This window comes from Microcaecilia unicolor, chromosome 1 (genome assembly GCF_901765095.1).
Source record: "Microcaecilia unicolor chromosome 1, aMicUni1.1, whole genome shotgun sequence".
Taxonomy (NCBI): domain Eukaryota; kingdom Metazoa; phylum Chordata; class Amphibia; order Gymnophiona; family Siphonopidae; genus Microcaecilia; species Microcaecilia unicolor.
In genome coordinates, this window is record NC_044031.1 from 618,943,886 (window position 1) to 618,968,806 (window position 24,921).

General features: G+C 45.9%; 1 protein-coding gene across 1 annotated transcript in view; it reads left to right on the top strand.

Moving 5' to 3' along the window:
* The first annotated feature begins 5,331 nt into the window (after positions 1-5,331).
* LOC115481110 (cysteine and histidine-rich protein 1-B-like) overlaps positions 5,332-24,921 on the top strand; it is a 58,099-nt gene continuing 38,509 nt past the window's right edge. Inside the window, exon 1 of the mRNA XM_030220145.1 lies at positions 5,332-5,784. Within this exon, the coding sequence (XP_030076005.1) occupies positions 5,338-5,784 (447 nt within the window). The 5' untranslated portion in view covers positions 5,332-5,337. The remainder of the gene's footprint in view (positions 5,785-24,921) is intronic.

Consider the following 24,921-nt stretch of genomic DNA (forward strand, 5'->3'; position numbering starts at 1 on the left):
CCCCCAAAAAAAAAAAAAAAAGGTCAGTCAATGTTCAGCAATACTGGTTCATTTAAAGACTTTATTTCTGTTTCAGTAATCAAAATAATAATGTAAAAAAAAAAAAACCCGGAACCATTGGGAAAACATTTGCACGCCTTTAGGTGACCCAGTGTAACCAGTTTCAATCATTTGGTCCTTATTTTACTGATAGTGTTCCACTCAAACCATGACAAAATCCAAATTCTTGATAATATGTCCAAAGAAGTAAGCAGAAGCTCTCGTGTGTACAGCAGTACTCCACATTTTAAACCATACAAATTAAAGCACTTATCTGTAATGTGCAAATACAGTAGCGACTGATATTTTGCTCAGTGTTGGTCACAGTCCTTCTATTTAACTCTACATGGGGTTTGAATCCGTGTCAGGGACTTGAGATGAAAAACAGCTTTAAATTTCATATACTGCTTCACTTAATGCTGCCAGCTGCTTCCTTTTTTGTGGCACATTGGCATTTTGCTGCTCCCTATGGTGTGCTTTTCTAATTCCCTTGCAATGACATCAGAAAAAGCTTTATTGAAACTACTTGTACCAAAGAAAAACAAATAGGTCTCTTGTTTTGGGACCACCAAACATTGCATAAAACTACATTCATGAAAGGTATATTAATACCAACTATTATGAAAAATGGTGATAATAAAAAGCCCACCTTACCATAAGCCCTTGAAAACAGTTCAAAAATTGCAAATATGTAAGCATCTATAAAAATACCAAACCTTTGCTAAGTTGTTATTGAGAGAGACAAAGTGGTGAACCAATAACCCCACAAAACATTTTAGTAAACGATAGAAATTGAAACTGCCCAGAGAGGTCAACCAACGTTATTCATCTCAAAATGACTTCTTAATCGTTGGTTTCTAAGAATAAGCTCAGTAAAACAAAAAGCAAAGAAAAACTTCCTAAACTACCCCTAAGGGGGAAAAGATTGCTTCCAAAAAAGCTGAGCATACACAAACAATGTAAAGTTCAAACCCACAGTTTTCTCTCAACAACTCAGTCATTCAAAAAAGAGCAACAGCTTGTGCACAGCCAAAAAAAAAAACCCCAGGACACGGAGCAAAAAGTCTACTTCAACAGTCTTCCTGTAATCCAAAAACTGAGTTCAGGTGTGTAATATATCCAACAGAGTCCTCATGCTGTAGCCATATCCAAAAATCCTCAACAAGGAATGCCTTATTGCTGACAGGATTACCTTGGCCCAATATTGGAAATGGCTAGAACCCCCTTCGTCCAGGCATGGAATTCCTGGCTACAATAATTTGTGCAATGGATAAACTTAGAGCAATGCATTTTAAAGGAAAAACCTGTGAGGCTGTCTGGAAGCTCTCTGTTCTGGATGAAATGAGTTTTTTCTCACTTTTTCTTGACCCACCTGAATTATTATGACCCTCCTTTTTTTTTTTGAGGAGGGGGGGGGAGATGACATTAATATGTCTCTCTCTTTGTGTGGATTTGAGCATGGGGGACATAGGAATGTTGTTCTTGCCCAGTTGGGATTTCTGCGAAGAATAAGCATGAAATCTATTTGCATACAATAGAGGCAATGCATTCAAATAGATCTCATGTATATCCATTGGGGAAATCCTGACTGTGTTGCAGCCCTTGAGCACCTAGGTTGGTCATCCATGTTTTACAGTTTGCTCTTTTTTTATATTGTGCAATCTTTTCCTGGTTCTGTGTTGTCACAACTCTCATTATGTGTTCCTATTTGTCTGTGCTTGTTTATTGTATTGTGCTGTACATCAGTAAAAGACCTTGTTAAATGAAGGAAAAAAAGAAAACTTTGAATAAATGGATATTCCATTTCATATCTACATTATGTCCCCTAGGAGTCTGAGAACTGGATTTAAAAACCCAAAATTGTTCCCCCACAGGCTAATTTGGCATCATGATCCACTGCCAGCGCCAGACTCCATTCCTTTTATCTTGCTGCACTGTATGCCTGCAATAGACTTCCTGAGTCAGTATATCAAGTGCTGTCTCTGGCCATATTCAGATCTGGGCTAAAAGACCATCTTTAGAGACTGCTTTTAACTCCTGATTCCTAGTCACTTGTTCAGTACCTATGTCTGTTTTTAATCATTCCCACCATAAGTAATTCCATAACCCTTTTTTTGTCCTGTTTCTCTGTTTTGATTAGATAGTCTCTGCTTGACAGAGCTTAGTCTTTAACTTGTTTAGTGTACAACACTGTGTACGTCTAGGAGTGCTTATAGAAATGATAAGCAGCAGCAGTAGTAGTAGATTCCTGGGGAAAGAAAATGTACCAATATGTCATAAATTGCATCCCCTAGTACACTCAGTAAAGAGGCCATCCCCCCAAAATGGATGGATAGGACAAACTAATGACTTAAAATAATTGTAGCTATCTGAGCTGCTAAAGTAGAATGACTCAAAACACAAAGTACTGTGTCTCCTCTTGTGTTTTATCTAGCAGGAGTAATGGTCTGTGTGCAGATCATGATCTTAAGTACACCTGTCTAATAACCCAATATGGGACCCCCCCCCCCCCTCCTCTTCTTTAGATGCGCTGTTAAAATTCTAGCCTGTTTGAAATCATAGTCACTAGAACAAACTCTCCGTAATAGCAGAAACTGTCCAATAGGACGAGAAGTACACAGCTTAACCAAATGGAGGCTGTCAAAGCATAATGATATATTATGGTCAAATGATTTTGAAAACATTAATATACAGCATGGACCCCTCTTTACAAAGGTATTCAAAAATATATATACTGTATAGACTACTAGTATCACATTTCAAATGTATTTCCATTGAATTCAACCACATTATGAATGACTCCCACTGTTTGTCAGATGCATACCATAAAGACATTGTCAGTAAACTGCCACCAACTTCTAATGTGTTTCAACTATTCAGAAGAAAAAAAGAAAAGTAGAATTTGCCATGCTTGTACCCATGACAGTGCCCATTGTTATGCTGTGAGTCTGTAATGCTGGTTGTTGAACATAAAATAATTGTGCCCCAATACCAACCAAGGTAAAGATATAAGAAAATGTATAAGTTCATAGGGGTCTCTGTTCCAAAACTTGTTGGCTAAGCTTCACTGTTGATGTTTGATTCAGTGCAACCAATGATGTTGAAATATGTTGCAGTTTTCTCAAAAAGTGTGATGTGTCGCCTGATGTTTCATTTACTGTTATTAAAGTCAGGCTCTTATATAAGACTAGTAAAAGAGGCCCGTTTCTGAGCAAATGAAAACGGGCGCTAGCAAGGTTTTTGTCTCCAACACCCCCCCCCCCCCCCCCCCCCCGGCCAACCCTTTCGTTGTTCTGCCATTGCTCTGCCCCCAACGTCATGATGTTTGATGTGAGGGTGGGGCCTGGAGCGATTCCCCCCGCCCCCCCCCGCCAACCCCTTCCTTGTTCTGCCATTGCTCTGCCCTCAAGGGTGGGGCCCGGAGCGATTTTGGTGGCTTCACTACCACGAACCTTCGAACCTTTTTGAAGGAAGTCAGGGCTTGGCTTCACTGACGTCAGTGGCCTCAGAACGTTGAGGGTGAGTTTTATTATAGTAGATATGTGAATAGTAGGTTTTCTTACGGTCTTCTAGCTTTTATCTGGATATATCCACATTGTTATTTTCCTTCCTTCCTTGAAGAGGAACTATGAAATTAAATTGCTGACCTTGCATTTAGAATGCTGAACCTGTTCTAAAATTGGAGTCTGGCCTGCTATTTGCCAGGGAAGAGGTCTGCAGTTACCTTCCTGTGTTGTTGAAATGTAGCTTTTTGTTTTCTGATTTTTCCATGTGTATATGCCCTTTGGCTTTGTACATAAAAGAGCCTAACTTAAACCTGTAAAGCAGGGACAGCTTAACCTAGGGACCAAGTGAGGTTCTGGTCCAGGGCTCCAGTGATCAAGGGTGCCAAATGCCTGGACCAGTGATGTCACCAACCTCATCCATTAAGCCAGTAGTTCTCATTGCCATGTCTTCTCACCTCCATGAAACCAGTGCCTCTCTCATCCCATGGAACCAGAGTTGTTGGACTTAGGGGGAGGTCTGAGGAAACGAGGAAGAGTTGAACTCATGGGTGGGTGGGTGGGAGGGGGGGAGGGCTGAAGGAACATGAGGAAGAGTTGGTTGGGTTCAGTTGGGGTCTGAGGGAATGAGGAAGATTGCTGGCCTGATGAGGGGAGTGCTGAGGGAAGGAGAGGTTCTGGACTCAAGGGGGGGGGGGGGGGATAAGGAAGAAGAGGGAGAGGTCCTGGACATGTAGGGGAGAAGAGAGATGTGCTGAACCCATGAAGGGGGCAGGAGAGATGCCAGATTATGGGTGAGGGAACTGGGGAAAGAGAAGGAAGATGGCAGACCATGGGGGGGGGGGGGGGGGAGAGAGATGATGGATATAAGTGGAGGAAGAGCGAGTAAAAGGAGAGAAATTTGTAGCAAGTGCTGTTACTGGTATGGGGAGGGGAAGGAGAAATTGTAGAAAGTGCTGTTAGTGGAAGGGAGGGCGGAATTGTGGAAGGTGCTGTTGGTGGAGAGTGGGGGGCGAGTGAAATTATGGAAAGTGCTGTAAGTGGCAGAACAGGTGCAAGGCGGGGCATGATGGGGACGCAAAAAAAAGTTGGTCTGGGGTGCCATAACCTCTTCATAGTGGATCCTAGCATAATGTTTTTACATTGTGTCTTTGTACACCACTAGATTGTGTGGTTTATAAATAAAGATAGAGCGTTTAAAAAAAAATTAGATTTAATATTGTTTCACCTTTTGTCGGTACGGTGCACTGCACCCAATGAGTACAGCTGAATCATTAATAAGAACATAAACAATGGAAGTCCACAACTGTACAGTTTTTATACGCGTTTCTTGAAAATAGGGTTATCAATAGAAATCAAAAGTTATGTCCAATAAAAAAGGTATCATCTTATTTTCTTTTCCATGTTTTATTTTGTTTGATTTCTATTGATAACCTTAAGAGTGGACTAACACGGCTACCACACTCCTCTACTTGAAAATAGGGAAAATGCGTTTCGCCAGTTTACAGTGTGAGAACCACAGTTATAGGTAACTAAACCTGTGACCAGTTGAATGACCACACCAAGCTCTCGCAGGACTCGCAGCTTTCAGCTGCAAGCCCTTTAAATATTGCGTCACCCGAGCGTACAAACAACATATGATCCCCCAGCCAATCACCTCAAGGGAGGTAAAATTCACGCCTCTGCTCGACTCCCTGAACGAGCCGGCAAAGGAGGAGGTGGGGATATCGGCACGGTCTTCTAGCTGTGATTGCGTGGTAGTTCTGTTTCTGCTGCAGTCGATTGGCTGTTGTGGATGTCAATGAAGGCGACGGAGGAGCGTGCGCGCCGTTCCGTGCCTTGCGATTGGCTGAAGCTGCAGGCTGTGTTGTGCGGTGATTGGAAGAGGCGGGGCTGGAGCCGGGAGAGGGGAAGGCAAGATGGCGGCGTGAAGGTTCCGGGGCGAGGGGTGTGTAGCGTAAAGAGGAGCTCGGGGGCGGGTAGTGGCGCTATGTCTGGTGCTGAAGATCGGGAGACCGGTGGCGGGGCTGTGGCTGTGGTTGCGGCTCCTTCCGCAGCGGTGGCCGGTATGCAAGAAGAGGCCGGGGGCGTCGACAGTCTATCTGAAGAAGACCCGGACCTGCCACCTAAGAAGCGGCTAAAGGTGGAACTAGGAGCTACCAGTGTGCGGCTTGAGGAGCGCCTCTACTCTGTGTTGTGCTGCACTGTGTGCCTAGACCTGCCTAAGGCTTCCGTCTACCAGGTACTGGCCGTCAGGAAAGAGCATCGCTCCCCCTCCCCTCCCCATGCAGGGGTTACCCATCCCCCACCCACCGCTGCCCCATTGTCATTCCCTTTCCTCATTACCGAGCCATTACCTTCCCCCACCTGTTGCTACCTCCATCTCCCTAAGCACTCACCCGTTACTGCCTTCTCCGTTAGCTTTTCTCTCACCCACTCGCTGAACTTGTCCACCATCCTAATCTTTGTTCTCTAATCCTACATAGTACTTACCCTTTTTCAGTTAGTGTGCCACTCCTGTACCCTGTCTGTACCACATCATCTTCTCCTATTCTCCCCATATTGTCATTCTCGTTTTTTTTCCTTCGTATCCCCCAGAACCGATCCATCTCTGACATTTCACCTTTATCCATCACTAGCCTCTTTCTATACCCATCCTAGTACCAATCCACCATCATTACCGTTCTTCTGCCGCTATAGCATACACCCATCATCCCATCCACCTGCATCCTGGCACCGTTTCTTTCAAGTACTAATAAACACAGAAACCAAGAAAATATGCCTAAGAGAGAATAATTTCTGTATTTTTCTGACATCACTGGCCTGATTAAAAGAAATGGCTAAGCAAATCTGAATATGTTGCTTATGCATATTGTATCAACTCCAGAAGGAGGCTCTTTTTGGAACAATGCAAACCTTGAAATATGTATTAGCAGCAAATCTGAGAAATTGAGATTGTTTTTGGTTTTGGGGGAGTGCTGTCATAGGAATTAGGATCATTCCTGTCATGGTATGTATAAAATTAACCCATTAGTTTACTCCCTTTCAGTCACACATCTCATCAGAATAGATTTCTCCCAACTTGCAACACCTACTCCCTCCACTTTAATATCAACACCACATTAATGTGTTAACTCCTGGACCATCCAGCCACAATCCTTACGCTGACGCAGTGTTTTTCATGTATCTTGGAATTGACCATCTTTCTAGAATCTGTTCTTCATAATCCCTCTAGCTTCCTTCTCCCCTTGGCACCAATTCAGCCTGCCCTCCTTATCAGCATTCCTACACCCCTGCATCCTCCAGCACCACCACCACTTAATATTGAATCCTCTTTCTTGGCACCGTCTTCTGTACTAATACCGCTTCCTTCCTCACCTCTGCAAACCCTATGATCTATCCTTTTTCTTGTCTTATGGCAGCCTTCTTGCACCCCATACCTTTGCACTTTTGCACATCTCCCCACATACCCTTTTCCTAACATAGTATGATTGTTCACAACACCGCTATCATGCTGCACTGTTCCCTACCTGTACTTGATCAATAATAGGTAAACATCCAGAAATATATGTGGAATGCCTTACCTAAAGATCTAAGAAATACTTCCAATCATATATGCATTTAGGTGTGCATTGAAGACATGGGTTATTTCATAAATATTTTGCTGAATACATTTACTGTATTGTAAAAATAATTGTACTGGAATTACATGTTAACTTTGTAATTAGATCATATCATTTTTATCTCCTTTGTAAGCTGCCTTGAGCCTGGTGGGTTAAGCAGGTTATTAACACCCTAGCTGCTGGCACTGATCATAATCCACACCCAGTTCCCTAGCGCTGCCCAGAACTCCCACATCTGCATGCCGTGGCATCAATCTGCTCTCCACGCCTCTTCTTTCCCGGTACTGACCTTTTCATACTTCCCTGTCCTTTAGTACTAGCACTGATGGGATTCTTACATCCTTACTCTCTAATACCAATGTCTTCTTATTACAGAAGTTAGCTCTGGGTGCTTGAGCATCCCAGTATTGAACAAACTCCTTAACTATGTCCAGGGAGGGGTCATTTCCATTGGACTTGGCAACCCCAATCAGTTTGAAAAGATGGCTCCTATAAGTGTTGCCATACTGGGACAGACCGAAGATTCATCAAGCCCAGCATCCTATTTCCAACAGTGGCCAATCCAGATTACAATTGCCCTCAAGATCCCAAAACAGTACAATACATTTTATTCCCCAAGTCCATCTTAATTATGACTTATGGACTTTACTTTTAGAAAGCTAGCCAAACTTTTTTTTAAACCCCGCTAAACTAATGTTTTTTACCACATTCTTTGACAGCGAGTTCCAGAGTTTAATTATACGTTGAGTGAAGAAATATTTTCTCCGATTTGTTTTAAATTTACTACTTTGTAGCTTCATTGCGTGTCCCCTAGTGCTAGTATTTTTGGAAAAAGTAAACAAGCAATTCATGTTCCACTCCACTCATTTTATGGGTCTCTATTGTATTTCTCCTCAGCCGTCTTTTCTCCAAGCTGAAGAGCCCTAACTGCTTCAGCTTTTCCTCATAGGGAAGTTGTCCCAACCCCTTTTTCATTTTTGTCGCCCTTCTCTGTACCTTTTCTAATTCTGCTATATCATTTTTGAGATGCATTGACCAGAATTGCAGTATTAGAGGTGCGGTCGCTCCATGGAGTGATACAAAGGCGTTATAACATCCTCATTTTTGTTTTCCATTCCGCTCTTAATAATACCTAACATTCTATTTGCTTTCTTAGCTGCCGGTGCACATTGAGCAGAGGGTTTCAACATATCAACGATGACACCTAGATCTCTTTTCTGGTCGATGACTCCTAATGTGGAACCTTGCATCACATAGCTATAGTTCAGGTTCCTCTTTCCCACATGCATCACTTTGCACTTGCTCACATTAAACGTCATTTGCCATTTGGCGCTTCTTACACCCCCATTCCTCTATGTAGACGCGTAATCTTTCCTCTGGCAAGAGCCAGCACAATCACTTGGGACCCACTTTCTTGTTATGAGAGGAATTCCTAGGATGACCTCTCTCCCATCACTTCTTTGTTGGCAATAATTTTCTCAATGTCTCTACCCAACATCTTACCCTATGCCTTACCACTAACACTATTAGTAACATTCAGATTGACCATGGAGCTTTGATGCATACTAACTGCAGTATCATTCTTCTTTCCACTGGGTGACTACTAATTTGTCTACGTTCTGTTACCATGATTGCCAAATGTTTCATTGTCTAGATGGTATCCGGGATAGCATTGAAGATGGCAGATGAATACTTGTAGGTCCTTCTAGTCTATCCTGCCATGGATATATATCAGCTATGAATAGTGGAAGCTTAATTGCTTATAGGCAATTGGTCCTTTGGTTTTATTGTCTTCCCCTTTGGTTCCCTGCTGCACTTAGGTGGCCTTGCTCCTGGTAAACATAGGTGATTGCAGAAAATGATCATGTACCCCATCCATTCTATCCAGCTATTTAGCCTACAGTACCAATGATAGAACCCATTTGCCAGTCACAGGGTGATACCTACAAGGTCTCTCCTCACTTAAAAGTATTTCCATGTAGCTCCAAGTATCCCCTAGTCTTTATACTTCTTGAAAGAGTGAAAAATCGATTCACTTTTACCCATTCTACACCACTCAAAAGTTTGTAGACCTTGTTCATATTCCCCCCCCCCCCCTTAACATAAGAATAGCCATACTGGGTCATAAATGTAGCCATACTGGGTCAGACCAGTGGTCCATGTAGCCCAGTTTCCTGTTGTTTTCCAAACAGTGGCCAAGCCAGGTCACAAGTACCTGGCCGAAACCCAAATTGTGGCAACACTCCATACTACAAATCCCAGGGCAAGCAGTTGCTTCCCGTGTCTGTCTCAATAGCAGACTATGGACTTTTCCCTTCAGGAATTTGTCCAAACATATTTTTAAACCCAGATACGCTAACCACTGTTACCACATCTTCCAGCAGTGAGTTCCAGAGCTTAACTATTCACTGAGTGAAAAAATATTTCCTTCATGTTTTTTTTTTCCATGTAGCTTCGAGTGCCCCCTAGTCTTTATACTTCTTGAAAGAGTGAAAAATCAATTCTCCACCTGTTCCACACCACTCAGGATTTTGTAAACCTCAGTCATATCCCACCTCAGCCATCTGTTTTCTAAGCTGAAGAGCCCTAACCTCTTTAGCCTTTCCTCATTAGTTATCCCTTTTATCATTTTAGTTGCTCTCCTTTGATCCTTTTCTAATTCCACTATATCTTTTTTTAAATACTCTCTGCATATCTTGTAATGTATTATTTCTTTATTTCTAATTCTCATGAATTCCATTTATCTTAATCGAAATAATACTCTGTTCTTATTTCGCATAATGTAAGCCACATTGAGCCTGCAAAAAGGTGGGAAAATGTGGGATACAAATGCAGCAAATAAATAAAATAAAGATATTCTGAAAACCTGACTGGCAAGGAGTACTCCAGGACTGGACTTGGGAAATACTGCCTTAGGCAACATTCAGAGAACTGAGGGTTGGACCCTCTTCTGTGCTTACAGACTGAAGGGTCCTGCTGCCACAGGTATTGCCTAAAGGAATGAACGGGGTGGGGGCTGTTTAAAAAAGGGGTTAAAGCTTCTAGGGTGCAAGCTATAGTGCAGTCCTATCTTGTGGTATGGTTGAAGCATTCTGGCCTCTACTGCTTTGGGTGCTTGATAAAGCCTCTAGATTTGCTGCTTAGCAGCAAAGCCATGTTGTGTCAGCACCCAAGACAACTGCTGGCCTTTCAGCAGGCAACATCTCCTCTGTTAAAGAAATTAATATAATGAAACAGAGATTTCCCTTTTGAGAGGTCAGACATTCTTCCCTCTTGGACAAAGGGAACACAATTAGAAGGTGGCACATTTCTAAGGTAATCATTGACTGCTCTGGTTACTGGCAGGCTGTTCTAAGAGGAAGGGTGGGTTGTGAGGGACTGACGAATACTACTGGCTTGAGTCTTGTGTGTCACTGTCAAAGCTGCATTTCTGTTTATCATTACTGGCTGGGTTGTGCTAAGAGAGCAGGGGTGGGGGTGGATGAGTGCTATAGGTAACACTGCTCATTAAATCTTATGATGTGGAGGAGTCTCTGCCAGCTAGGTTTTACATGCAGCATCCAGGTTAGTAATTAAACAGAACTTGAGAGGTGCATGGCTGAGTCAGTGCAGTCAGATTGTTAAGGTCATCGTCTTGGTGATGTTCTAAAAATACCCATTGGGCATGTCAGCTGTGGTCCTTGTGTTAGTGTCACGCGCTGTGCATAATTCATGGAGAAAAGTTAAGCCTGGCTCTGAGAAGTCATGGTTGGCTGAGCAGAAGAGAAACTGTATACTTAAGGCACTTTCTTACACTAGGTCAGTGATCTGCATTGCAAGGCCCACGAGCCAGTGGCATATCCTGAGGACTTGAGTGTGGACCCCTTTGTTATAGGCTTCTTTTTTTTTTTTTTGTGGAGGTGGGGCTTTGGTAAGCGAAGGGAAGCAAGAGATCTGTCTGGGAGTTCCTTGCACAAATCTTTGTTTCTTTTGAGGCGTACCTTGTGGTGGCACATTCTGTGTTGTAATGGCCCAAATCTTCTGGGTTTACCCTACCTCCAGGTGTCTGTGCAGTGATGCGATCTTTCCTGCTGTTTTCCTACCATATGCTACAAATCCTCACTCTGCCACCCTGCCTTTCTGGGCTAAGGTTAAAAGCAGAACTGTGACTCAACCTCTGCTTCAGTAGGGCATACCGCAGTGGCTCTCTCCTTCCAGTCGCACTGCCACAGCCCTGGAGCATGTATGCAGCAGAAAAAGCAGAGAAGGAGGCTGAGAAGGAGAAAAAGATTGGTGGCACAAGGTTGGGGGGAGGGATTGTCTGTGTGTGAGAGAGACTGACTGGTAGCACAAGGTGTGTGTGAAGGGGGAGGGAATTATATAATTGGCATGCGCGAATCAGTAATGTCTGCCCTATATAGGAAGAATTTTTGGCTCTACCTGAAAGAAGGTGGCCTCACTTAAAAATTAGGGAACATTGCTGCCTTAGGTGGTGCATATTCTAACTTAATGTAACAGTGCTAACTGGAGTCCTCAAAATATCCAAATGTCAGGTTCTTGGCACCCAGTGGAAGGGTGTGAGATCCTTGGTATCATCACCATGAGGACATGTGGCTTGTCTGTTGGTTCATTGCTCTTAGAGGAGTGAGAACTGCTCATTCCCTCTTGGGAGTACTCTGCCTACATCTTTGTCCCAAATAAGAGAAGGCACCTTTTGTCTGGCCTTAGATCTCAAAGATCGAAACCACTGCCTCAGAGTGTCCTGCTTTCGCATGGAGACACTAAGAGCAGTCATAGCTTCGGTTCAAGTGGGAGAATTTTTCACCACTCTCAGTCTCAAGGCTGCCGCATCAGAGGTTTCTGCATTTTGCAGTGATGGGCCGTCGTGCCCAATTCAGGGCTTTTCCCTTTGGTCTCGCCACGGCTCCAAGAACATTTTTACCAATGTTGTGGTGGAGGTGGCTTTCCTTTGGCACCAGTGAATCAGAGTTCACCTGTATCTTGCCAACTGGCTCATTCATGCGTTGTTCTATTTGGACAACATGGCGGCGACAGATAATGTTGTCCATCTTCTGCAGTCATTGGTTTGGGTGGTCAATTTCAAGAAGACCAAATTAACTCAATTGCTGGAGTATCTGGGCATTCTATTTGACACAGCATGGGAGAGGATCTTCCTCACAGACCCCAGGAGGTCTAAACTGGTTCAACAGATATGTCTTCTCAGGCAAGGCAGATCCAGGTTCTGGGGTCAAGGACGTTGGCAAAGGAAGTGGTAGGGCTCGTATGTGGCTGTTACAATAATCTCAGCTGCTGGTCTCTGGTGACACAGAAGTAGATCCTCATCTTCCTTGGATGCTGGTTGCCTGACAGAGTATGCAGTGGTTGTTGTTACCCAGGAATTTGACTGTCTGAGCTACCGTTCCTCTAACAATGGGAAGTGGTGACAATGGACACCTGTAAGTCGGGTTGGGCTAGTCAAGTGGTGTGAGCTTGAAACTCCTGTACCCTTTTGATGAGTGAGCTGCATGTGACCAATGGACAATACAGAAACAATCAGGCTTGAGCTTGGATGTCATTTGCTTGCCTGACTTAATTTTCCTTATCAGTGGAAAAGTCTTTGCTGCTCATCTGTGGCAGGTGTTTTTTTTTCCATAGACTACACGCTGTGAGACATGCTTTATGCAATGCTTAGAGCATAATGCACTTTCAACTCTTTGTTGCTAAATTCATGTGTGTGTGGTGTTTTTCATTTTAGTCATGTCAGCTTTTATTTTCGTTTCGGTAGGTAGCCATTTAGAATGTTAGATTGGTGGCCTATAAATTTCTTAATGATTAATTATAAATAGATCTTTCCATGTCATCAGCAGCATATGAATCCATTAACTGATGGGTTGTATCCGCCTACCAGCAGGTGGAGATAGAGAACACTGAAAAGACAAAGTGGGCACCACCAGCCACAACACCCCCGCTCTACTGGCAAAGCACAGGAGCCAACCCAGGCAGAGATCCAGGAGTTGATCAAGCGACGTCCACACCTTGCTTTGCCAGTAGAGCGGGGGTGTTGTGGCTGGTGGTGCCCACTTTGAAGGCATACTTGGTTTTGTTCCCTGTCCCTGCCTTTCCTTATCCCCCCCCCCCTCCTCATGGAGTCCCTTGTTTGCTGCCTGCCTCCAACTTTCCTCACAGTGTTTAAAAAAAAAAAAAAAAAAGGGTGCGCTTATACAGCGTTGCTGTTTCTGAGGCTTTCTCCAGAGATTCTGATTCAGTGCAGCTTGACTGGAGCTCGTTGACTCGGTCTTCTGAGGTGAGAGTGGTGTCCAGCTCCTCTGGGGAGGTTCCCGCCGACAGCGTTCTATGCGGGGTAAGTTTTGGTGCGAGGCCGCCATTTTATTTCTATATTTCTGTCCAGGCGGGCGATGACTGCTGAAGCAGTTAAGCGCTGTTTCCGCTGTGGTAAACGCTGTCAGCAGCAGGGCTTTGCAGTACGTGCTCCTTAGACACTCGTGCTAGTACGGGCATGGTGAGTGGTGATTCTTCCCGCTCGATGGACCTGGCAGCGGGCGCCATTTTGGAAGCGCCGCGTGGCTCGACCCTCGCTGTTGCGGAGGAGTCTTGAGTGCGGGGGGGACGCCTCATTCCGAGGCTGCTAGAGGAGCTTCTTCCCCCGCTTCTCCTAATTCGGCTGCGGATGGCCAGGGTGAGTTTTTCTCCCCTGAATTTGTGCTGCTGATGCATAAGGTCAAAGAGCTCCGCCGGAGGCGTCTGACACTACAATGCGGACTGGATTCCCTCCAGGTTTTGATAGCCTGTGTTGGCTGCAGAGTTTACTTCTTCCCCCGAGCGTTGTACTGACGCTAAACGTAGACGGGTAAATTCCTCGTCTGAGGGTGGCGCCTCTCCCTCTTCTACCCTGTGGTCAGACTGTGGGGAGTCTGAGGAGTCTGGCAGGCCCTCATGGATGGACGATCCAGATGAGGGTGCCTGTTTGCCACAGGACTTGGATGATCCTAAAGTGGTGCGGATTTTCCACCGCGACGAGCTGCCAGCTCTCATTTCTGACGCCTTGCAGGCCCTTTCTATTGAAGATCCGGCCGAGGGCGATGCCTCCTCTGTTAATCCTAGGATGGCTAGTACTAAGAAGCCTTCTCGGGCTTTTCCTGTGCATGACTCCATCCAAGAGCTTATTTCAGCTTAATGGTCTGACCCTGATGGGCCTTTGAAGGTAGCCAGGGCTATGGGTCAGCTTTACCCTCTGAGGGAGGATCACTTGGCCCTTTTTGGGATGCCTAAAGTGGATGCGTTGGTCATGGCCGTGACTAAAAAGACCACTCTCCCGGTGGAAGGAGGGGTTGCTTTGAAAGATATGCAGGACCGGCGACTAGAATCTGCGCTGAAGTGGTCCTTTGAAATCTCGGGCCTTTTCTTAAGGGCGGCTATTTGCAGTTCCTATGCAGCCTGGGCCTGTCTTTCCTGGTTACAGCAGGCGGTTGATCAGCCCGAGGATGGTGCGGGTTCCCTCTCTGAGGTTGGTCTGCGTATGGAGTCTGCCCTGTCCTTTTTGGCTGATGCCCTTTATGATCTGGTCAGAGCTTCGGCTGTGGCTGTTTTTGCCCGCCGTCTTCTTTGGCTGCGGCATTGGGTGGCTGACATGGCCTCTAAGCAAAGGCTGGTGAGGTTACCCTTTCGGGGCCTTCTGTTATTTGGAGAGGAATTGGAGAAGATTGTTAAAGACCTAAGGGACTCTAAGTTCCAACGGTTGGTTACCTGAGGATAGGCCGAGGCCTTCTTCCAAAAGTCCTGTTTTTCCCTCCTCTTCCAGGCCACGTTTCCGCGAAGCTCGCAGGTATCGCCTGGGGCGCTCTGCTGGGGTTTCTCATCGTGCCCGTTTTCAGCAGAGGAATTCCTTTCGCTCGGACAAACGTTCTGCAGCGGCCGGCCAACGGCCAGGAGTTCAGGAATGTCCTCCACAATGACGGGACGCCGATCCACACATCGATTCCTGCAGTAGGGGGTCGTCTTTCCCTCTTCCTCGAGGAGTGGACCAAGATTTCTTCGGATCAGTGGGTCCTGGACCTGATCAAAGAAGGCTACCGATTGGAATTCGGTGGCCCGGTGAGAGACGCTTTTATGGAGTCCCGATGCGGCACTGCCGTCAAACGGGCGACGGTAGAGGAGACCTTGCAAGTCTTGCTGCAGCTTGGAGCGGTGATTCCGGTGCCTCCCGCTGAACGCGGCTGCGGTCACTACTCTGTTTACTTTGTGGTCCCTCGAAAAGGCGGGTCTTTCAGACCGATCCTCAACTTACGAAGAGTCAACGAGGCCCTAAGAGTGCGACACTTTTGCATGGAAACCCTGCGCTCTGTCATTGCGGCGGTACAGCCAGGAGAGTTTCTCACGTCTCTGGACCTCAAGGCAGCTTACTTGCACATTCCTATTTGGCCTCCGCATCAGCGGTTTCTCTGGTTTGCGGTTTTGGGCCAACATTTCCAGTTTCGGGCCTTGCCTTTTGGCCTAGCCACAGCTTCCCATACCTTTTCCAAGGTGATGGTGTTGGTAGCTGCTTTTCTCAGGCAAGAGGGTATCAGAGTTCACCCGTATCTCGACATCTGACTCAGGGCGGATTCGGCAGACGAGAGCCGACTCACCACGACCAGAGTTAACGGTTCTTCAGACTCTGGGCTGGGTGATCAGTTTGCCCAAAAGTCACCTGACCCCCTCTCAGTCTCTCAAGTATTTGGGGCCCCGACCACAGGCGATGGAAGCTTCAGAATCAGGTCCGTCTGCTCCTGCAGATGCCTCGCCCTCGAGCTTGGGACTTTGTTCAGCTTCTGGGGTCGATGAAAGCCACCATTACTACTACTACTACTTCTATTTAGCATTTCTATAGCGCTACAAGGTGTACGCAGCGCTGCACAAACATAGAAGAAAGACAGTCCCTGCTCAAAGAGCTTACAATCTAATAGACAAAAATAAAGTAAGCAAATCAATTAATGTGTACAGGAAGGAGGAGAGGAGGGTAGGTGGAGGCGAGTGGTTACAAGTGGTTACGAGTCAAAAGCAATGTTAAAGAGGTGGGCTTTCAGTCTAGATTTAAAGGTGGCCAAGGATGGGGCAAGACGTAGGGGCTCAGGAAGTTTATTCCAGGCATAGGATGCAGCAAGACAGAAGGCGCGAAGTCTGGAGTTGGCAGTAGTGGAGAAGGGAACAGATAAGAAGGATTTATCCATGGAGCGGAGTGCACGGGAAGGGGTGTAGGGAAGGACGAGTGTGGAGAGATACTGGGGAGCAGCAGAATGAGTACATTTATAGGTTAGTAGAAGAAGTTTGAACAGGATGCGAAAACGGATAGGGAGCTAGTGAAGCGACTTGAGGAGAGGGGTAGTATGAGTAAAGCGACCCTGGCGGAAGACGAGACGGGCAGCAGAGTTTTGAACCGATTGGAGAGGGGAGAGGTGACTAAGTGGGAGGCCAGCAAGAAGCAGATTGCAGTAGTTTAAGCGAGAGGTGACAAGGGTATGGATGAGGGTTTTGGTAGAGTGCGCGGAAAGAAAGGGGCGGATTTTATGGATTTTGTAAAGAAAGAAATGACAGGTCTTGGTGATCTGCTGGATATGAGCAGAGAAGGAGAGAGAAGAGTCAAAGATGACCCCAAGGTTTCGAGCTGAGGAGACAGGGAGAATGAGAGAGCCATCAACAGAAATAGAAAACAGGGGGAGTGGGGAGGTGGGTTTGGGGGGGGGAAAAATGAGAAGCTCGGTTTTGGTCATGTTTAATTTCAGGTGGCGTTGAGACATCCAGAAAGCAATGTCAGACAAGCACGCTGAAACTTTGGTTTGGATGCAAGGTGAGATATCAGGGGTAGAAAGGTAGATTTGGGAGTCATCAGCATAGAGATGGTAGGAAAAGCCATGGGATAAGATTAATGAACCAAGGGAAGACGTGTAGATAGAAAAGAGGAGGGGACCAAGAACAGAACCCTGAGGTACGCCAACAGGCAGAGGGATAGAAGTAGAAGAGGATCCACCAGAGTGAACACTAAAGGTGCGGAGGGAGAGGTAGGAAGAGAACCAGGAAAAGACAGAGCCCTGGAATCCAAGTGAGGACAGGGTATCGAGAAGTAAGCTGTGATCGACAGTGTCAAAAGCAGCGGAAAGATCAAGAAGAATGAGGATGGAATATTGACCTCTGGATTTAGCCAGTAATAGGTCATTGGAGACTTTAGTAAGCGCAGTTTCGGTTGAGTGGAGAGGGCGAAAACCAGATTGTAGTGGGTCAAGAATAGCATGTGAGGAGAGAAAATCAAGGCAGCGGCGGTGAACAGCACGCTTAAGTAATTTGGAGAGAAATGGAAGGAGGGAGATGGGTCGGTAATTAGAGGGACAAGTAGGGTCGAGTGAAGGCTTCTTAAGGAGAGGTGTGACCACAGCATGTTTAAAGGCAGCAGGGACAGTCGCAGTGGAAAGTGAGAGGTTGAGAATGTGACAGATAAAAGGAATAAGAGCAGGAGAGATGGCATTAAGAAGGTGGATGGGAATGGGATCAGAGGAACAGGTGGTACATTTTGAGGAAGAAAGGAGAAGTGTAGTTTCCTCTATAGTAACTTGAGGAAAGGGAATGAGGGGAAGGAGAGAGAGGGGAACAGACTAGTGGAGGGAGAGGTGGCGAGGTAGAGAATGCAAGGTTTATCTTTTGAACCTTGTCGTGAAAGAATTCAGCAAGGGTCTGAGGAGATAATGAAGGGGGAGTTGGGGGAGGGGGCACCTTGAGGAGAGAGTTCAATGTGGTGAAGAGCAGTCGAGGGTTAGAGCCAAGAGAGTTAGTCAGTTGGATATAATAATCCTGTTTGGCGCGTAAAAGTGCAGATTGGAAGGAGGTCACCATGAACTTAAAATGTAAGAAATCAGCAAGGGCCCGAAATTTCAGCCAGAGGCGTTCAGTGGAGCGGGTACAGGAATGTAGGTAGCGGATATTAGAAGTCAGCCAAGGTTGGGGTTTTGTACGCCTTATAGGGCGGGTCATCAAAGGTGCAAGAGTGTCTAAGGCAGATGATAGAATATTGTTGTAAGAAGAAACAGCCTCGTTGACAGATGTGGATGGTGCCACAGTCGAGAGGAGGTTTGAAACATGGGAGGATAGAGATGAAGATCCTAAATAAATTAGATAAGATAGGACGGGACTGGGAGGAAGGAGATTTAAGTGTGAAAGTTATAAGATGGTGATCAGTGAGGGGAAGATCAGAGGCAAGGAAACTAGAGGGTGAACAGTTAGAGGAGAAGATAAGATCAAGACAGTGACCATTTTGATGAGTGGGGGAGGTGGAGCATAGTTGGAGATTAAAGGAGGATGTTAAAGCGAGTAACTTGGAAATATAAGAGTTAGAAGGATCATTAGCAGGAATATTAAAGTAACCAAGGATGAGAGGGGGAGGAAGGATCATGGAAGAAGGCAAGCCAGGCATCAAAGTCACTGAGGATGAAAGGGACTTTTATCAGGGGGGACGATAAATGACCGCTATTCGAAGAGGCAGAGGAGAGAAAAGGCGGATAGAGTGGACTTCAAAGGAGGAAAAGCAGTGAGATTGAGGTGGAAGAAGGGGTTGAAATCTGGAGGAGGGAGAGAGAAGTAGTCCAACACAGCCCCCACGACCAGCAGGGCGAGGAGTATGTGAAAAAAGATAACCGCCATGGCAGAGGGCTGCAACTGAAGCAGAGTCATCAGGGCAGAGCCAGGTTTCTGTTATGGCGAGAAGATGGAGGTGACGCGAGATAAAGAGGTCCTGGATATAGGGGAGTTTGTTACAGATAGAGCGGGCATTCCATAGGGCGCAAGAGAAGGGCAGAGGAGGGGAGTAGAGGAATAGAGATGAGGTTAGAGAGGTCACGGTGAGATCTGTAGAGTTGGGATAATAGTTGGTGAGGAGGGCCAGGATTGGGATTGATGTCACCGGCTGAGAGGTGGTTCCCTGGGCGAGAGCTCACATGAGGCCGCTGCAGATTGCTCTGCTTCAGCAATGGTCTCCGCTATCCCAGGAATATCAACGCAGACTAGCGTGGCTCCCTGTGGCCTGGCACAGTATGGATTGGTGGCTCTCCGACAGGATGCTGCGACAGGGAAAGCCGCTCGCGCTTCCTTCTTGGTGCCTGGTGGTAACGGATGCCAGCCTTTTGGGCTGGGGAGCTCATTGCCAGGGAAGCTATGCTCAGGGTCAGTGGGCCCCCGTGCAAGCGGGGTGGTCCATCAATCGCTTGGAACTGATAGTGATATTCCAGCCTCTTCTGGCCTTCCACAAGACTCTGAAGGGGCTTCCTGTCCGAGTTCTGTCAGATAACACGACAGCGGTGACATACATCAATTGTCAGGGCAGCACTCGGTGCAGGACACTGGCCGCGGAGGCTGCTCAGATTTTCCACTGGGCTGAGCTCCACTTGCATCTGCTGTCCGCAGCTCACATAGCAGGTCAGGCAACGCGCAAGCCGATTTCCTCAGCAGACATCAAATCGACCTGGCAGAATGGGAACTGGCAGAAGAAGTTTTTCTTCAGATTTGTGCCAAATGGGGGATTCCTGGATTGGATCTAATGGCGTCAAGTGCAAACGCCAAAGTCCCTCGATTTTTCAGCAGAAGGAGAGATCCTCGCTCGGCGGGGTTGGATGCACTGGCTCAACCCTGGCCCTCGGGCCTCCTGTATGTGTTCCCTCCTTGGCCCTTGATAGGGCAAGTCCTCCTGTGGATTCGTCTGCACCGAGGATTGGTGTTTCTCATCGCACCGGATTGGCCAAGGCGTCCGTGGTACGCGGATCTCCGTCAGATGCTGGTGCAGGCTCCACTTCCTTTGCCTCTGGTGCCGAACCTGTTGATTCAGGGTCTGGTCACTGTGGAGGATCCCTGCCGGTTTGGTCTTACGGCTCTTGAGACGGCGCAATTGAGAGACAAGGGTGACAAGGTCATCTCCACTCTCTTGCAGGCCCGTAAGCGGTCTACCTCCACAGCTTATACTCGGATCTGGTGCAAATTTGAGCCGTGGTGTGTTTCAAAAGCGGTCACACCAACGCGGGCTACAGTCGCAGAGGATGACTTACAAAAAGGCCTGGCTTACAGTTCCCTTCAGGTTCAAGTAGCAGTGTTGGCATGCTTCCGAGGGAAAGTCTCTGGCTTGTCCCTTGCTGCTCATCCGGATATTGTCCGATTTCTCAGAGGAGCGCTTCGGCTCCGTCCTCCTGTGCGGTCGCCGTGTCCGGGCTGGAACCTGGGGCTGGTGTTGAAGGCTCTTCGGTGTTCGCCTTTCGAGCCACTTAGGCGAGCTTCTGAGAAGGATGTGACTTTCAAGACAGTCTTTTTGGTGGCCATGACATCGGCTAGGCGCGTATCTGAGCTTCAGGCACTTTCCTGTTGGGATCCTTTTCTACAGTTCTCGGAGTCCGGGGTAACGGTACGTACAGTGCCTTCCTTCCTGTCTAAGGTGGTTTCAGCGTTTCACCTGAACCAGCCCATTTTTATACCTTCCTTTTCTAGGGAGGACTTTCCGGATTCCTTTGGGCAATTGCGTCTTTTGGATGTCTGCAGGGCTCTGTTGCAGTATCTACAGATGTCAAATGACTTCAGGGCTTCTGATCACCTTTTTGTATTGTTTACAGGTCCTTGATGCTGGTGTAAGGCATCTAAGGCCACTATAGCCTTTTGGCTCAGGGAAGTCATTTTTTCTGCATTTCTGCTTTCAGGATGGTCTCCGCCTGAAGCGTTTAAAGCGCATTCCACGAGAGCGATTTCCTCCTCGTGGGCTGAAACGGGTGTCCTTTCTCTTCAAGAGATCTGTCGTGCAGCTACTTGGGCTTCTCAGCTCTCGTTTGTACGGCATTACAGACTGGATGTTGCAGGGAGGCAGACACGCATTTTGGAGCGCAGGTGCTTGCTCGCAGAGTTGCCTGTTCCCACCCTACATAGGGAGTGCTTTTGTACATCCCATCAGTTACTGGATTCATCTGCCGCTGATGACAAGGGAAAATTAGGTTCTTACCTTGGTAATTTTCTTTCCTTTAATCACAGCAGATGAATTCATGATCCCTCCCTGTTTGGTTTTGTTTTCTGTTCAGATCTTTCATGCAGATATTGTATCTCTTAGGGAGGAGTTGAAGACCAGTTCTCAGAGTTTCTACATGCTGTTCTATTGCAGGAGGTTGAGGTCGTCCCTCCTTTGTTTGGTTATTGCTCCGGTTCTGGGGCGTTTGTTCACTGTGAGGAAAGTTTACGTTGTTTTACCTTTCTTATTCACTCTGCTTTGGAAGTTTCATATACTGAAGGCAGAAGGAGCTAGCTGTCCAGGGTCACTGTGGCCCTCATGATCCAAAGCTCTGCGCTGATCCGAACAGTGCTCTAAAAATAGCGCTGGAACAGCGCAGGGCTTTACTGCATAGATGATCAAAGATAATGCATGCAAATCTAAGCAGCGCAATTATCTTTGATTATCATGTAGAAGTGCGGGCGAATTGTGCCGAGCATGCCCCCCCCCCCCCCCCCCCCCCCCCCGTTGCTGGGTGGGAGAGCGGGCCGGAGGCGACCACTTCACAATTTCTGGGGGTTTGGGGGGGCTGGAGGCCCACCGGATCTCCAGCCCTCTCTGAACATGGGGGGGGGGGGGGACCGGAGGTCCATCGGACCTCCAGCCCCCTGTTCGCGTTTGCTTTGGGGGGGAACGGGGGCCTGCCAGCATGCAACTACATGCTGGACAGGGCTCACCATTCCTCCCCAATGATCCGCAAAGTCTAACGCCAGCTCGGAGGTAACGTTGATTTTGCCGTGGCCAGTGACCCAATCTTTGGCGCGCTGGACGCTGATCATTGGGGATGAATGCGTTAAGCGCTGATTAGCATGCATTTGCAAGCTACTTGCGCTAAGAGCCCTGTTTAGCATGCATTTGCAAGCTACTTGTGCTAAGAGCCCTGTTCAGCATGCATTTGCATGCTACTTGCGCTAAGAGCCCTTGAGTGCGTTGTTTCAGGTGCTCAAGGGCTCTGATCATGGGTCGGCAGCAAACTCCAGTGCTAGTATGGTGTTAACAGCCTCTAGCGCCGGAGTTTGCTTTTGATCATGAGGGCCTGAGTCTTTTCAGTGTTCTCTATCTCCACCTGCTGGTAGGCGGATACAACCCATCAGTTATTGGATTCATCTGCTGTGATTAAAGGAAAGAAAATTACCAAAGTAAGAACCTAATTTTCCCTTAAGATGGTTATATAGAAAAGAAAATATTTACATTTTTAAAAAAGGGCCATTCATGACCTGCCAGGAGAAACAGCTGCCTGAAACCTCTCCCCCCCCCCCCCCCCCCCCCCAACCACAGCTATATGTCTAAGTTACATGGCTGCTTATCTTTTTGTTTACTAAATAAAAGGCTAAGAAATTGGCAGGGCAACTCTTATTCATGCAGCTGTGTCCTGATCTGCCCCTGATTAAAAAAAAAAAAAAAAGCACATGATGCATGGGAGGCTTTGTTTGTCACAGTGAGTAGCTACATAACAAAATGCTCTCTAGCATGAACGCTGAAGAATTGACCAGTACATAAAAATGGAAGAAGTGAAAATAACTACTGGTACAGGAACACAAAAATCAATGCCTGTTTCACATCATTCAAAAAATGTTTGTGAAAGATGGTATTAGAGAATATTGTAGTTCCTTTCAAATAACTTTGATTTTATTGTATGCTGCTTAGATCTGCCAGTTAGGCTTGGCGGTATAGCAAATCTCAGTAAAAAGGAAAGGTCACAGTACTTATAAAGGAATCATTAGATTACAATATGTTACATCCAGACCTATAATTTTATTTATTTTTTTTTGTTACATTTGTAGCCCACATTTTCCCACTTATTTGTAGACTCAAATGTGGCTTACATAGTTCCGGAGAGGTGGTTATAGACTCCGGTGTGAACAATACAGATTGGTTAGTACAAATGCAATTAAATAGAATTGGGGTGATTTGCCCCATGCAGATTGCAAGGGTGGGATTTGCGGCAAATGATAGGGTTCTGTTTCCTAATTTGTTTCATTATTCGGTGTTTGTCTGTTCTGTGGGGGTATGTCTTTTTGAAAAGGTGAGTCTTTAGGTTTTTTCGGAAGTTTAGATGGTTATTCGTGGTTTTCAGGTCTTTTGGCAATGTATTCCAGAGCTGTGTGCATATGTAGGAAAAGCTGGACGCATATGTTGATTTATACTTAAAGCCCTTGCATCTTGGGAAGTGAAGGTTTAGGTACGTTCTTGCTGATTCAGTTGTGTTTCTAATTGGTAAGTTGATTGATTCATTAATGTAACCCGGAGCTAATCCATGGATTATTTTGTGAACAAAAGTACAAATCTTGAAGGCAATGCGTTCTTTGGTAGCCAGTGCAGTTTTTCGCGAAGGGGTTTTTCGCTTTCAAATTTTTGTGTTGCTGTCTATGGTAATGTTAAGGATTTTCAGGGTATCTGAGATTGAGAGAGTGTATTCCTGGGTATGTATGGCTGTGGGGTGGTTTGTGCTATGTTGGGATGAAAGAATGAGGCAGTGTATTTTTTCTTTGTTGAGATTTAATTTGAATGCCGATGCCTAGGAATCCATTATGCTTATGCTGTTCTTTATTATGTTGGGTTAAGGCCTTGATTGGAAAGTGACTTGGCTAGTGGGGTCATCATTAGGTTGAACAGAATTCTATGCCTTCTATAACTTTTAAGGTCTACGCAGTGAGAGGGTATCCTATTAAATAACGGTTATAAATATAAGAGAAAAATGACAACTTATCTGGAGAAGTACTGCTGCATACATTTCAGGTTAGCACACCTGACACCAGCAAAGGTCCAAAGATTATTTAATGAAGCAATTGTAAATGGCAAAACATTGTTCTCAAAAATAAAGGTGTGTTTGTGATCCTCCACCTGCTTCCCAAGTTGTTATATTCTAACCAAAGTCATCAAGTGTCCTGCTGAATAATTCAGCAAAACATTGTCCCATACCCATCATATCTATATTAACCTACTTCTTTGTTGCTCCGAATGTGCCTACATATAATCCTTTAAGAAAGCTTTCATAGGGTAACAGCTGTGCAAATGATTTATTACTTAACTAATTCAAATCCTCACACTTACCACAATTACAGTCTTATAACCTGAGTATAAGGAGGAAAAAGCTTCAGTAGGACCTAGACCTGCTTACATATAGCTGTGGTCTATAAAGGTACTGTTACGCAATCATTGGCATAAAAAACCTCCTTAGCTTGGTGTACCTCAAATTAGTGTATTAAAGTACAAAAAATGAAGAAAGGAGAAACTCCATATAATCTCCATAATCGGAGTACTATGCTTGAAACTACCACACTTTGTCTGACGGTGACCAGCGTTTTGAGGTCTGCGTCAGGGACTAGCAGTGTATAAACTGTGGAGCCAACAATTTCACAAATTAAGGAGCTCAGTTACTCTGTTGCTGTCACTAATCAGGTTGTACTTTTGCTGCTGGCATTCGCTCTTTTAATAGCAACGTCACAAGAACTAATCAGAGGAAAAGAGCTCTTAGCCAATTCAGGAGAACCAAACAACTTATCGCTGCTCTGTTTAAAATACCAAACAAAACAGTTCAAAGATGCCATTCATTTCTTTTGATTTATTCCTTTGAACTGTTTTGGTATTTTATATTTCAACGTTTTTTATTGGAAACAGTACAAGAGATAACATACTTCAATACACTGTTCCTCAATTTAGCAACCTCCATTAACATATCTTTGCTGTATTATAACACTTTTTTCCCCCCAACTGTCTC